The sequence below is a fragment of the Barbatula barbatula genome, assembly GCF_947034865.1.
Source record: "Barbatula barbatula genome assembly, chromosome: 10".
In the NCBI taxonomy this organism is placed as follows: Eukaryota; Metazoa; Chordata; class Actinopteri; order Cypriniformes; family Nemacheilidae; genus Barbatula; species Barbatula barbatula.
Window position 1 is genome coordinate 20679894 of NC_136773.1, and position 15225 is coordinate 20695118.

The 15225-nt window shown below is 39.9% G+C and overlaps 1 protein-coding gene across 4 annotated transcripts in view; it reads right to left on the minus strand.

Moving 5' to 3' along the window:
* mical3a (microtubule associated monooxygenase, calponin and LIM domain containing 3a) overlaps positions 1-15225 on the minus strand; it is a 50174-nt gene that overhangs the window by 1895 nt on the left and 33054 nt on the right. The window contains exons 29-42 of one of the 4 annotated variants that reach the window (XM_079465578.1): positions 14606-14710; positions 14127-14189; positions 12672-12749; positions 12457-12570; positions 12201-12283; positions 10253-12116; positions 9983-10077; positions 9728-9907; positions 9079-9129; positions 8140-8247; positions 7930-8023; positions 6447-6497; positions 1292-1391; positions 53-126 (exon numbers count right to left, since the gene is read on the minus strand). In XM_079465578.1, coding sequence (XP_079321704.1) covers positions 53-126; positions 1292-1391; positions 6447-6497; positions 7930-8023; positions 8140-8247; positions 9079-9129; positions 9728-9907; positions 9983-10077; positions 10253-12116; positions 12201-12283; positions 12457-12570; positions 12672-12749; positions 14127-14189; positions 14606-14710 — 3060 coding nt within the window. The remainder of the gene's footprint in view (positions 1-52; positions 127-1291; positions 1392-6446; positions 6498-7929; positions 8024-8139; positions 8248-9078; positions 9130-9727; positions 9908-9982; positions 10078-10252; positions 12117-12200; positions 12284-12456; positions 12571-12671; positions 12750-14126; positions 14190-14605; positions 14711-15225) is intronic. The other 3 variants (XM_079465579.1, XM_079465580.1, XM_079465581.1) reach the window with 3 other exon arrangements.

Below are 15225 nucleotides of genomic sequence, written 5' to 3' on the forward strand. Positions count from 1 at the left end.
ACGTGACCAGGTCTATACTAGAGCTATATTGAAGGAAACAAGATGAAAGTACCCTCAACTGCCATGCGTTCTCGCAGTTCCTGTTGCAGTCGACTCTGTCTGTCCTCTAACTCCAGCTCACGAGCACTGTAGAGTACATAAAGGAAGTCGAATTGAAGGAGCGAACAAATGATGGTTATACTGTGGCGTTTGTAAGAGGTACTTTGAACATCAAAGAATGTTTCAAGACAGAAATCTTTGATGCCCCGTATAGACATCAAGGTACCATCCGAAACAAGGTATTACAACAGCTAGATTTAGCTTGAGGCTTTCGCACAATCTCTAATCTAAAGCCATATAAAAAATCGTTCTCTTATTTTTGCATCTCATCTCGTTTCTGCTCTAGCTTGTGTACTCCTTTTGCTTGAACTAAAATGGTTCACTCAAAAATGAAAAATCTGTCATCCTTTACTTGCCCTCAAATTGTTCCAAAACTGTGGAAAGTTCTTGGAAGAATTAAAGAATGTGGAAAACAAAACAGTTCTGGGTCACCATTGACTAGGAAGTCAATAGTGCCCCACAACCGTTTTCTTACAAACTGCTTTGTTTTCAGCAGAACAACGAAATGTACACAGGTTTGGAATAACTTGTGTAAGTAAATGATGACAGAACTATTGACAGGCAAATTTTACAAATCGCTTATATCCAAAGTGACCTAAAAATAACAAACATAAGTTTAAGCTAAATGAATAAATGAAAATGTGAAAGTAAGTTTAAATAATGGTAAGCAATTTGCACCAATTTAATTGGAGAAGAATGTATTCAATGTGGTAATGTAGGCATAACTTTCTGGGACTGAAATTAATCTTGCTTTCCAGTCCTATTATTGGAAGAAAAATACCTGATGGCAAATATAAACAACAGATACAATTCTATTAGGCTTGATTGATTAAATACTATCGAGTTTCCTTAATGAAACAGCCTTTTGGTATTTCGGGTATCGTTCAAACCGTTGTAATTTGAAATGTACAGTTCATTCAGTTCAGACCTTTACAAACGTACATGGGATTGATTGTGTCTAAGGCACAGTCACAGTGTAATTGCTTCTTTTATTTAAAGCGATGTATAGAAGAGAACAGAATCGAATAAATGTATCTGCCATAACCTTCCAGCATAATGTGCTCACCTACAGGAATTGTGCCCGTAGCATCCCATCAGGTGTTTGCATTTAGAAAACAAATACTCCTTGTTTTTCCCTCTAGTACACCTCAGCAGAATACATAAAAATTAACTGATGATGAGTTCAACTCACAATATCATCAGTTCCGATTCGTATCGCACCAAGGCGTTCTTCTCCTGGACCAGCTTGAACCATTCCTGCATCAGCTTTGGATCGTCCTTTTTACCCATTCCTGAAAGAAGCACATTGAAGAAGAAATGAGGAACCTGACGGTCAAACGCACACTGACACACAGGCCCGACACAGACACCCACACAGCAAATGTGATGACAGCCAAGCCAGGATGTCTTTATCAGGGAAGGTGGAAGGCCAGGGCAAAGCCGTCGACCTGAGGTCGAGTTGCCGGCTTCACAGAGGATGGCGTGGAGGTACGGCTTCTGATCGCACAGCATATGAACAATGCTGATCAGTCTGGACTTCTGAGGCATTTGGTCTTTTTTAAGGCAGTGGGGATATTGCTTTAAAATTCAAAGCCTGACTTTGCACAACTATCTGTAGCAATTATGAAAGATTTTCACAAAATCTAAGGCAACGTCACAAACGTGCATCCGTTTAAAAAAGTCTAAATCAACATTTGTGATTTGACTTTCATCTTTTTATGTTTGTGTTATACAAGTTACTCATTTGAACTCAATAACATGACAATTGTTTACCTTAAATGACTGTTTCAGGTTTTATCTATTTTAAGATCTATTAGCAACATTTGTGCAGTATTGTCAAAAGCCATAGAAATAATTTACTACACCAGATTGAAAAAAATATGCATTCAAATATAAATTAGTTATCAATGTAATTCTTAAATGTATAAGACGTGACAGGAAAGGAGTGAAAATTATTTCCTATGGTTTTCAACATCCAAAGAATGTGGTCAACAGAGCATAACACAGAACTTTCCTTAAAAAGAATCATCTCTGAATACTGCATTACATCCTCTCTAATGTAGTTCATGAGCAAAGAGCTTTCTTGCATCATGCACGGATGAAGTCCACGGTCAATGCAGGTCAATACAATTCCTGGCGGTACGTGTTATCTGTTGAGCATGCTAGTACAATCCCGCATATCTATGAAACCTCCCATCCTTACAGAGACATACATAAACACACAGGTGAAGCCAAGCGGCGCCAATGAGCCATCCCACGGCAGACCCGGATGCAGCATGACGTACTTAGCTGAGGGCGAGGCAGCTCTTGCAACACAAAAGGGAATAAGACTGTACACACACATATTGAATTGCCGTGCTCGTGGTTGCTGGCCTTGACTGTTTTAAACACACAGAGTCAAAGCAGAAGTCCTCAGACACAAGAACAGTGAGAGAGACAAAGATAAACAGACGACAGGTTTTGGGAGGCTAAACTTATCCGGCGGAACGCACTGTGCGTGTCCTCCCCCACACTCAGCCCCATGCTTTCCCAAGAAGAACACAGAGAAAGAAAAACCACAGTTAGAACAGCCACGTTACCGCTGCGCCACCAGGGGCGCTGTTATTCACAGGCAGTTACGCACACCAGAGTACAAAATGAAAGACACAATACAGGGCTGGTCACACACTTTGGCGCATGTTTTCATTTTCAACTATTGCATTTAAAGTCAACGTGAAACAAACGTCTGTCACCCATTTTACTTCAAAATTATATTTATGAGTGAAATATTCATAAAGAATAAAATATAAGGCGGATGCTACTGGGGACAATAATAGCAAAAGAACTAAACATTTACTCAATAATAATACAAACATTTACTCAGTTATTTGCTATTATTGCGTTTCCTGTGCTATTAACGTATTTATTTTAAAATTGCTGTTAACTAATAGCCACAAAAAACAAATGTTAAAAAATGTGTAAACATCGTTTTCTAATCCCACACATCCAAGGTCATGAAAGCCAAATAAGAAACACAAGGCATATAAAGATTACATAGACACTGTACTTATTTGTTCAAACATGCATCAAAACAACAAAACTACAAACAACTAATAAAGAAAGTAAAAAGGGAAAAGTATTTTTCATGTTGACTTTAAAGTACAGTCTGATGGGACAACAAAGACAAAAACATGAGCCATGAATCGAGGATCCTCACTTTCCTTTAACGTTCATCAGTTTTAAGAACACAAAATGCAAAGTCAAGGTAGTCTGAGTGTTATGATACTGTACAAGAGCTATACGATTGAGACGTTTCATTCAAAAACTGGAAATTATGTTCATGCTGTTTTATAAATTCACACTTTTAGACAGCAGAGCAGTTTCCCCCACATTATAGCTGTGTACATAAATGTACCTAAAAATGTTAAAGACCCCATGACATTGTTTAACAAGTATTTTTAACATATGTCCTGTTTGGGGTTTAAATAAAAAAAAATTGTTTATATTTTCATGGGGCTTTCAATGCCTTTAATGCATTTTTAATGCCTTACAAATACTCAACCGACTACAAACAAACATCAGGTCGGTTCTGATGTATTAATTGAAAATGCAGGTTTATTCTCATTACACCTTAGCTTGAACCTCTTACGGAGGATGATAATACTAAATCTTTGCAGGTACTGCTGCAAATCAGTATTCATTGTATATCACCAGAAGTGTTATCTGCTGGGGGAAATCCACTAAGCCTGAACACACAGGGGCAGTGAGAGGAGGAGACTTTGTAGTTGAAGGGCAAAAGCAATACTCCACAGGTCCAGTGAGTTGTCAAAGGATGCTGCTGGCCATGTTGTTATGGAAACACAGCTGGCCGGCAAAAATCTTGACAGGGTTTACGTTACCTTCAGGGGCACAGCAGGGGCAGAGGTACAGGGCTCTTCGGCGAGGGGTCCCGACATAGGGCTCAACTTCCACAACACAGGGAAGGATAGAGAGATAGAGAGATATAGATAGAGAGAGATAGAGAGAGATAGAGAGATAGAGATAGAGAAAGAGAGAGAGAGAGAGAGAGAGAGAGAGGAGCAAAAGAGATGGGCAGAGAAGTGAAGGGATTTGAGGCAGAAAGAGAGAGAGATGTGGAAGAGAAAATCGTGAGGAGTGAAATCATAAAGTTAAAGAACTCTGAGAAGGAAGTGAAAGCAACAGTAAGATGTGATAGTGAGGGGGAATGACACTGGACAGAGAGCAATACCAATGAATCAAAGGGCAAGATATCATCTGCTCTTTGAAATTTTCATCTGTGCGCAATTGAGGGTAAACATGCGACGATTCGAGAGCAAACCTAACATCTGCCGCCTCACAGGACATCAAAGCACTAAGGTTACAGTACAGAATATAGCTGTAGTTCCTCAAAGTGGGCATAATTGTTCTTCGAATAGTTTTTATGACCCAAGGTTACATTTTAAATAGATAATCTGGGTTGATAATTTTATCATCTTTGAGCATGTTCTCATTCTGTCAGTGAGGTTGTGAATGATGCACCAAATAAACGTATTTTAAAAACTCATTCTCGCACGTTTGTGCTCGGTATGGATAAAGACAGATCTGCAAAGCTGCGATGATAGAATGGGCTTTAAAATACAGAAACAATGATAGGTCACAACAAGGGACTATCGCTACAAACATCATCTCCAACGCACAAAGCCTAAGATCTTTTATATTGTGAGGATTGTGTGTATAACAAAACATTTGTTTTGCTGCATATTTAAAGGGACAGTTCGCCCTAAATTTAAAATTCTGTCTTTCTTTACTTACCCTCAAGTTGTTCCAAACCTTTATAAAATTAGTTGTTCTGCTGAATTTGGAAGAATGTTTGCAATTTTCGGTTAACTTTCTTTGTGTTCATCAGAACAAAGAAATGTATACAGATTTGGAACAACTTGAGGCTGAGTACCTGTCCCTTTAAACCCATCTCTAACACATCACATATCGTTGGACAATCTGCCATAATGACCTGGAGAACTCCTACACAGAGTATAAAAGGCAACATGCTGGTATTTGTAAGTGCAGACATGCATGGACAAGATCCATGCGAACAGGTCACAAACAAACAAATTGAGCAAAAATCAGCAACAGCTTTTCAACAAGATTTCTAGTTATTAACAAGGGCACAACTGTATTGTTCTGGAAATGATGACCAGGAGATTCCAGCGCAGAGATAAATCTTATAGACCTTACAGCGTAATTACACTAGCGCTCGAGTCAGGCTTTATAAAATCCACCAACTGTTAAGCAGGTCTGTCACCATCTAGACTGGTGAGCTTTACATAAAAATCCCTCCAAATTACCAGCTCAAATGTCATCCGCTTTTTCCCTGCGCAATTTAAGAACATTTTGATATGCTACACGTAAAAAGCATCTTGCTGCATTGTAAGAGAGAGGAAAAATTTAAACAATGCCTCGATGTCCTTTACAAGCATATGGTAATTGATTCACTCTTATAAATGGGCTTTATAAACTCCACGCTATCTCCTGTCTGTGCGGTTGCCTTGACTGTGGCATGCCGGTAACAAAGTTATCCAAACATCACAACACACTCATTCACACTAGTAAGATATGGAAACATTCAGGATTAGGCACAAACGATGGGATCAATCACAATGTGAGGATGATGTACTGAACACTGGCCCCTTTGTGGGACCCGGGGACCGTATGCAACTGAGCCGGTATGGGAGAAGATGTAAAGCTGAAGTACTGGCAAGATAAAGCAGGCAGCCATTGGCTCTACAAGAGGCTAGAGGGGAGGGGTTTCATCAAAATGTCAAGCCATCCTGTTAAATTTGACCGGTTGCTTGTGTCTATTGGACTTGGCTGTGCGCTGCTATATGCTCAAGCTATTAATACTTCTAATAACCAAAGCCATTAAAGGGACAGTTCACACCAACATTTACTGAAGTTGTTAGAAATCTGAATAAATGTCTTTGTTCTGGTGAACACAGAGAAAGGTATTAGAAACCAAACAGTTCTTGGTCACTATTGACTACCATATTAGGAAAATTACAATGGCACTCAAGAGTTCCAGAACTGATTGCTTTCCTACATTCTTCAAAATATCTTCTTCGGTGTTCAACAGAACAAAGACATTTATAAAGCAATTTTTTTATATATTAAAGACATAAACAAATACAATTTCAAAATCATACTTTTTATGAATATAAACAGACTTATCGAAGCTACAGTAGATCAGAAACTACAGGGGCAAATGGGTATTTAGGCAGGGGGTAATTGGAAGGGCATAAGTAAGTACAGGGGGAAACGAGAGACAGCGTCAGATGTTAGTCCAGTTCAAGCAACAGATTTGAAATACATACCGCCCAGATGCAAATCCAGGATCTCACTGTAATTAGACTCTCCCCAATAGTCTACAATAAGGATATATTAGAAACATGTTACTGCACACACAGGCACGGCCAAAAGCTTCAAATCATGCATGTGTTGCACATAAACACTCACACTGTAAAGTTAGCAGAATCACACTCATCACACTTTGAACTATGTGTGTATACATGCCAAATAACAATCAATTTGGAATGTCCTGTAATGGTAAATGGGTGCATAGATTTGCTGCACTGCTGTGGTCTGCTACTAGGAGCATTCCTGTGAATGTGATAATAACATCTGTAATTGAATTTAGATCGGGCATTAAAACTAAATAATAAACCGGATGCTCTTAAAAAATGTTCTCCTACATCAGTCATGAGCATTGGACCACATCCAGCGAGACAGCACACAAATCTATGCTCGGCGTGAGCAGACTGACGTGGCATGCAACTGAGACACAGCAGAGACGATGCCCAGCATGAAGATGGTACATTACGCTGAGACGACTACAAACACCTTGTGTTATCATCATGGATACCTGAGCGTCTCTTATGCTGTTTTGGACTAACACTAGAACCTTTATACAACCCTTAGGGAGAGTAAAGGATAAAAAAAGATTAAGTAACAGCTTATACAAAAGATGATGGAGGGAAGAGGGGGAGGTTAGAAGAAGAGGAAAAATGCAAAATTCTGCTCTATTACTTATAACCCCGGAAAATTAAATCAGCTTCATCAGTTTGATTTTCATTTGTGCCAAGCCTGAAGACACACTGAACCGCAACATCAGGGATATTAGTTGTTCTAGTGCCAAAGAAAACGCTTTGAATGCAAAAGAACAAGAATCCCTCAATGGAAAAAGTTTCAACTACCGAGCTCTGCTATAGCATTTAATAACTTCCCATTAATAATCCAACGTTTTGATAGTCCCTTGTCATGTGATACTTGCATTACGGATACATGTGTTGAAAACATATAAATAATGAAAAGAGTTGTCATGAGACATGAGAATATTTCTGAAATTTAGACAATGTACAGGGTTCCCACACCTACTAATACATTTACATGACCTTCCCAGTTGTCTGTGATGTTCCTGTGTAGTTTTGAAAAAATATATATAATAATTGTTTTTTAAATATTGCCAGGGCAGGATAAGTATTTTTATGTGAAGTGTTGATTTCTCACATTATTATAAAGATACGTTTCAGTGTTTTCAAATGTTTTATGTGACTATGGGAACCCTGTATGTTCTCATCTTGAGCGCAAGTTTAATGTTGTAACTTTGGACTGTATCATAAGAAATGTTTAAATATGTAAGGTATAAAAATGACCAATCTACATACAAGTACTAGAAGCAGCACTGTGACAAAGGTCTAAGTTTAACTAAAGAGTAAAGTGTGAGTTACGAAGAAAAGCTTTAACACTTATGCACCATAACTAGCATCAAAGAAGTGACATACTGAAATGGAGAATTACCTGCTTCCCCCCGCAGTGCCTTTTCCACAGCGACACCCCTCTCCTCCAACTGCCTCTGTTTCTCCTCCACCTGCTCAAGCTGCCTCTGAATCATCTGAAGAATCAAAATACAGCATCTGGTTAATTTCCTACTCTCCAGTTCTACATGATGTTGACTTATTCACATGTGGTTGTCAGAAAGCAGAGTATAAGTCAGCAGCGCTCTTTCACCTGAGCTCTGTGGAGTCTCTTGAGCTCCTCTTGCTTAGCTTGTCTGCGTGCTGCTTTCTGCACCTTTCTCGTCAGTTTAGCATTAAGTTCTTCCTCCGTGTAGGTTTTCTGCAATGGGATATTAAATATGAGATCCAGCGTTCACTCCTGTAACCCGTGTCTGGGTCATCTGAAGATGGATCCTCGTCTTGCCTCTCATGAGATTCTACAATAGAGGCTTGTGTAATGTATGACTACAGGATGCTAAAACCAGATCCGAGGGTCTATGTCAAACCTAGCACAAAAGTCTAAAGTACTTATAACCTATGACTATCTCATCTCGATATCGTTCTAAAAGGGTGGGTGGTACGACTAAAAGTTTGTATAATGGTATGAGTCACCATAACGGTATATATCATGTTTTGCTTTGATCAAATCAATATATAGTTTATAATAAAAGCCATGTAGACGATTCGACAGCCCACTGAAATAAATTAAACCTTCAAGCATGCATTATATATTATATACATCATACCACCAGGCCTTATCTTGGTAGCTGTATTTCTAAAAACCAATTATCTTTCAGAAAAGCACCATGACCATTGCTGTTGTTATTGTGTGCTCCATCAGTATTCTGTGGCGAGCTTATATCATATGATAAATACGGAAAAAAGCTCAAGTCTGGAAAGAAATGATGATGATGGAATCCGTAATGTTGGAGAAACGATGGAAAAAAAGGTGATATACAGAGTACACAGAACAGTATGCAGGATAACACAGCCAAAAGCCTTTTGACCATGTCACGTGATGCAGTTATATATTCCGGCAGAAAGGGGGCACTTTAGCTTTCACCGTGCTGCAGAAAATGGTTAGTAATAAAAATGAAAAGTTAGACATATGATGTAATATATAAAACATGCTTAGAACAAGTAAACCAGTGGGAATAAACATACACACTACCTTTGTGGCATACGATCTCTTGAACGCCAATGCATGAGGTACATAAACAGACTTATGAAACAAAAAGAAGTGGAAAACAAACACAAAACAAATTATGTGATTAGATGGGTTAATGCACAATTAAATCAAATCAGGCTTCTACGAATGACACAAAAACGCTACACATTTAAGGGTGATGGGATGATTGAATTAACACAATAAATGTGAGTGTGTTTTGTGTAACGGGATTAAAATAAACACGTTTTAAAAATACAAAACAGTAACTGCACACACAAATCTAACTCAAACAACCTGCATCTATACATTCACATCTATGCACATCCAGATGAATAGTGCACACTAAAGAGGTCACAAGCCGGATCTGCCAGGCGAACTTGACATCCGGTGTGCAACCCACTTGGAAGGGTTTACTATTGCTTTTTTGTAATTCCCTACATTCTGCTGAAAACTACAAGACACAAACAACTACAAAGACTATTTTGCTTTATTGTAGTCTCTCTTTTCACTTCCACACAAACACAGCAGGACAAAAGCGACTGAATTTCTAACATGACACAAATGAAACACAATGCTGTACACTTGTACTCAAGCTCTGTCTGAAACCCAGTGGCTTCAAACAGTCCTGCTGTGCGATACCTCATTAAAATACCTCATCATCTTTAACTTTCTTCTGCCCTTCATCCTTCACTCTTTCCTTTGCTCTTCTCGCGCTTATTTTCTTATTTCCATTGTCTACAACTCTTTCCTTTGCCCTAGCTTTGTTATTTTCTTTGTCTTTCATTGCATCTTTATTAAAATCCGACACCAAGTCAAACAGGTCCACGCGCCGCTGAGAAGAGTAAAAGATTTCATTAAAAACCAAAGAAGTTACAAGGAGAGGGTGGCAAAAATCAGATAAACTTACATCACCCTTCGACTTCTGAGAGGATCTCTCCAGAACATCGTCGCAGGAGAGATCAGAGTCTTCGGAAAAGCTGAGATTTCTTCTCAAACGTGAATCTAAATCAGAAAAGAGAACATCACTAGTGTAAAAGACTTCAAAGCAACATGTGTAAGTTAAACTACGCTGAAATTCTAACATCACAACCCATTAGGGCGAGAAAGAATGAGCATGGACCAAACATGAATTCTGACAAAAGATTTGACAATATAACGGGACAGATTACAAACTGACCTGAGGAATTATCCAGGGGCGAATCTTTCTTCATTCCCGAATCTACAGTTGTAGAGCTTGAGGGTGTGCTCGGACAAGACTTGTCGTCTTTCTTCTTTTTGTCTTTCTTGTAACCCGAAAACACAGTCTTCCACAGGGACTTGTGTTTGGGTGGGGTCTCCTCAGCACGAGAGAGTCTACTTTCATTTTTGGCTTTCTTTTCCTTTTTGTTCTTGCGTGGAGAAAACAGCGAGCTGCGTTTTTTGCTCTTACCACCCGTGGAGCTCCCTGAAGATGTGACGGAACTGTCAAAGGTTTTATTGACCGGTGAGGTGAAGTACCGATCGGAGAGTGCCTCAGCTTGCTTTTTGGACTCCAAGGCCTTGACAGCAGAGTCCTTCGGGAAGTCTGATTGCTTTTTGCGCTTCCCGGTAGTCTCCGTAACGCTCCAAGCTGCTTTTGCCACCGTTCCTTTGGAAGTCTCTGAATCTTTCATTTTGGTGATTTGCATCACCATTGCATCTTTCAGAGCTTGGCTCTTCACAGACTTTTCGCGAGCTCTCAATCGCTCTTCCGCTATCTCCTTGGCTTCGGGCGAGAATCCTTGAGATCCCTTTGAAATTCGGGATCCGGGAATGTTGGGTTTGCCGTTTTCCATTGCCAGCGCCAGGTGCAAAGGTGGCTTTTCCCTGCTTACCTTACTGGTTGGCGGTGTATAAAACCTTTCCAGTGCGCTTGTGTCAGGGGTTCGGTCATCGTACGCTTCTTCGACATCGTCAGCAAACGGTATTTCATCTATGCACTCCACGAAAGACTTCCGTGCCTCTTCCCGGCGTGGTTTGTTTGGATCTTTTACCCTCATCACAACAGGTGGGTTAGTTCTAGGAGCCGGCACTGGGGCTGGTTTTGGCTGAGGCGGACTTTCCGGGGTCTTGAGTTTAGGTGGTGTAGTGTCAGTTTTGGGCTCCTCTGTGCTTTCGAGAAGATTGTCCCAGGAAACTTGAGCCTTCATGTTTTGGAAAGAGGCAGGTTCTTCATTGGGTGGTGGTGGAGGAGGGCTGGATGGAGGGGTGAGCATGGTGGAGTCAGAGTTGTTGTAGCTGTCACTAGCTGCTGTCTGACTAGTAGTCACGCTGCCGTTTAGACCCAACCCTGAACTGCTGCTCAAATCCTTCTTTTCAGAACCATTACTCTTTGGTTCCACAGGGGATATAACCTGTCCCTCCAAAGTAATGTTGATTCTGCGTATGACAGAACGTCCCGTGAAGGCAAGCGTCTGCTCTTCAGACAATTCCTCTGGGCTATAAGACCTGGGAGACGTTGACGATACAGGGGTCGGCATTTTCACGATGCTCTTCTCTGCCGTGGTTTTGCTTCTTTCTAAAGGCGTGAGTCCTAAACTCTTTCGAATCTCTGCACTCTTTAACCAGAACTCTTCAATGAGGTCCGTTTTCTTGACAGGTGTTTCCTCTGGTGCTTTAATAGATTCTTCGGTTCTCTTCTCAGAAGAAGTTTTAGCCATAGGAGTGGACGTGATGGCTGGGACCGGTTGGGTCCTGACCGGAGAGTTTGTGGAGATGGGTGATGGTGGTTCGTGGCAGGGTTGTGACTGGGCACAGATTGGAGATAAAGGGTTACCTGTTGGAGAACAGGCACAAGGCTGAGGCTGGACCGGAGATTTGGAAGACACGGTCTCTGGATGCGGACCAGGTTGTGTGCAGATAGGGGCTGCCGCAAGAATTTGATCAACGGGAGAACGGGGACTTTTATCATGAGGAGTTTGTGGTAAGGTTTTGTTTGGTTCTGCGACTTCAGGAAGGTAGGGCTCAGGGAAGAATCGTGTACCTGGAGATTTCACTAATATTACAGGAGAAATCTCTTTCACCTGTATGAAAAACAAAACAAAAACTGTTTTACATGTTTAGGAATGCAACATACCAGACATTTGATTTCTAAAATCCGGTATTACCTCATCGGTGGGTAAATAAGGTTTTTGTATTGGAGACATTATAACATCTACAATCAGTTCCCTTGGACCTGCAGATGTTTTCTCTGCAACGACAACAAAACTGTTCAATTACTGATGGACAATAAAAACAAACATCCTTGTGTACAGATTTTAATAATCAAATCTATTACATTTAAATTATAGAAGATTTATGCAATGTGCTCGCAAATGAAGCCTTGACCAATTGAAGATTGAAAAAAAATATGCTTATGATTACCAGTGTTGGAAACATGTTCCTGGATCTCTGGTTTGCCATTTTCCTTTGGAAGAGTCACGCTTTCATCTATGCAATGTGAGCGAGCTTCAGCCTCAGCGTCCGAGGAAATGTCATCTATAGTGTCAGAATGAAATCACTGTGAGAAACCCTGGTGGGCTACAGGAGAGAGACCTCAATAAGCCTTTATGTAAAAAACTTTGTTGGATTTGACAAACCTTGATCTAGTTCAGTACCGCATTCAAAGTCAGGACTGCCTGCTTCAGCTTCAGGCTCATCTTCCTCTTCACCGGGCTCTGGGGTAAACGTAGAAGAATACGACAAATAAGAAGGGCAGAAGTATAAAAAAGTAAAATCCACTAAACTACACTTGTGAGTATTAGAAAGTCTGCATGTATGTGTGAAATTACCAACAACAAACATGTTTCATGGCTAAATTAAAGGTCCAGTATATGAAATTTAGCTTTATCTAGCAGTGAGGTTGCAAATTACAACCAAGGCTCACTCTACCCCAGTCCCTCTATTTCAAAGCACGGTGGCTGATACAAAACTAAGATGTTTTCACTTCATGGTCAATGGAGATAACATATTTACGAAACGCTCTGTAGAGCAGTTTTTCCATTTAGGGTTACTGTAAAAAACAACATGGAGAATTCCATGTACGAGGACCTGTGGTGTATGTAGATGGAAATAGCTCATTCTAAAGTATTAAAAACATAACGCTTCATTATGTGAGGTCTTTATATCTGAAGACATAGTTGTGTATATTATATTGCATTTCTGTCAATAGATCCTCCCAAAAAATTACACACTGGACCTTTAAATAGTAATAATAGAAAAAAGCTAAAACTTAAAAGAGATCATGGATGAACATAACAATGCAACCCTATATTAAACAAATAATAAGACACAGAAGTAACAAATGGCAGTAGGGGTTAAACACATGCATATATCCATTTGCACACAGTCAAATGGATTGAGGTTGTGAATGACTACAGAAGAGTGAACAAAAAGCAACAAAATCAAATAACAAATGAACAAATGAAACACCCCCTTCCACATGCCACTCCTCTGGAAATGAGCAGATTCTAGTCGTTTCAACAAAGCAAAATATACAGGGATTTTTGTCCTGCACCAACTGTGACATGCAAGCGAAGCGACCAACAAGTTCCAGATGTTTTGCGTGCCCGCTCTCTGCTTGGCGCTTGTGGAACCTGACCTCTCCATGCACTGTAGAGAAAAAGATCCTCACACACCCCCCATGGACCAGAACATCCTAAAATAAACTAAATGTTCTGTTGCTGTCACTGGTTTTAGAAGAATCTGTCACGATCGATGGACAGTTGTCACAATTTACATTATTTAAGTAGACTTACGGTGATCAAGACACAATTGCATGCATTAGTCAGACTGTTTTGAATAGGGTTATAAGATCACAATAGCTTTCAAACCAGACGCTCATTTTGCTCTGTTGTGCGACTTGCAGTAAGCTTGATTTGTGAATACGCTTATGCCAAGATTATTAAGTGCGTAACATGCGATCAGTATTTAACAAATGCATAATTGCGGTTTCGTAAGAAGTTCAATTGTCAAGCACCATTGTGTTTGCATGCGCGTATTAGCACTGAGAAAATTAGTTGGACTGTTTAATGTTGAACTGATATCGTCTCTACCTCCAGTCATTGAGTCCAACCAGGCTCTGACAGCCTCATGGCGCACAGACTTGTGGGAGGGGGCTACAATTAAACCAACAGAATATGAGAAAAGAAACAGGTTCATAAAATGTGTACATAAAGAAGAGACACACAAAACACACACAAGAAAATAAAACATGAATAACAAACAGATAAAAAAAAGAAAATCCACAATGGAAATAAAGAATCAAATAAGTTAAGCACAAAACTAAATAATAGGCATAATTTTGGCCTACTATGACAAAGCGATAATAAACAGTGACAGACAAAATTGAACCAAAACTGAACCAGAATAAATTAGATCCGTGCAATGTAGTAAGAAACAAGAGGCAACGGAAAGATTATTGTGGATAAGAGGAAAAGGAAAAGCCGATCACACATGCACACTCACACACACAGTAAACACGCATCCAACCCCTCAAAGGCCCTCATGGCCCAGTCGTGACTCCTCGGGTTACCTGTGGAGGAGGTGGGTTGCGTCTGATTGGATGTCCAGTGGTTGTCCATCTGGATGTCCAGAGGGTCCACTGGCTGTATGGCTTGCTGGATATGGAGGTTCCTAGCTACATCGTGGCATTTTACAGGAAGTAGTTGTTTTTGCATGATTCAATGGTAGGAAATGTACGTCCATTGGCAAGTTGAGGACAGAAATTCCAATTTCCAAAATCCAGAAGGAAAATAAATTCGGTCACGTAAAATCCCAGTGAGCGGCAATGTGAACAGATAAGTGGCCAGAAACAGAGAAGACAAACCAGAAAGAGAACAGGATAGTTTAGAATATATAGTGAGATGCAAAGCAGGACTGAGTGGTATATTGAATATTCATAGTTGAGATTTCAAATCTCTCTTTACGTGTCTTAGGACTTTTAAGAAGGATAAGCCAGAGTTTTCATTGCATTTTCTTTCAACTTCTACAGGAGGGTTTGACCTAATTGGTTCATTTGATTCAAACTCTGATTATAAGATTTATTAGTATAAGCATTAGACAATTTTCATAAGGATCCTCCTAGTGTGGCCATTTTGTTTTCTTCAACTAGATTTTTACAGAATTTTACTTGATGCATTACACAAATCTTTA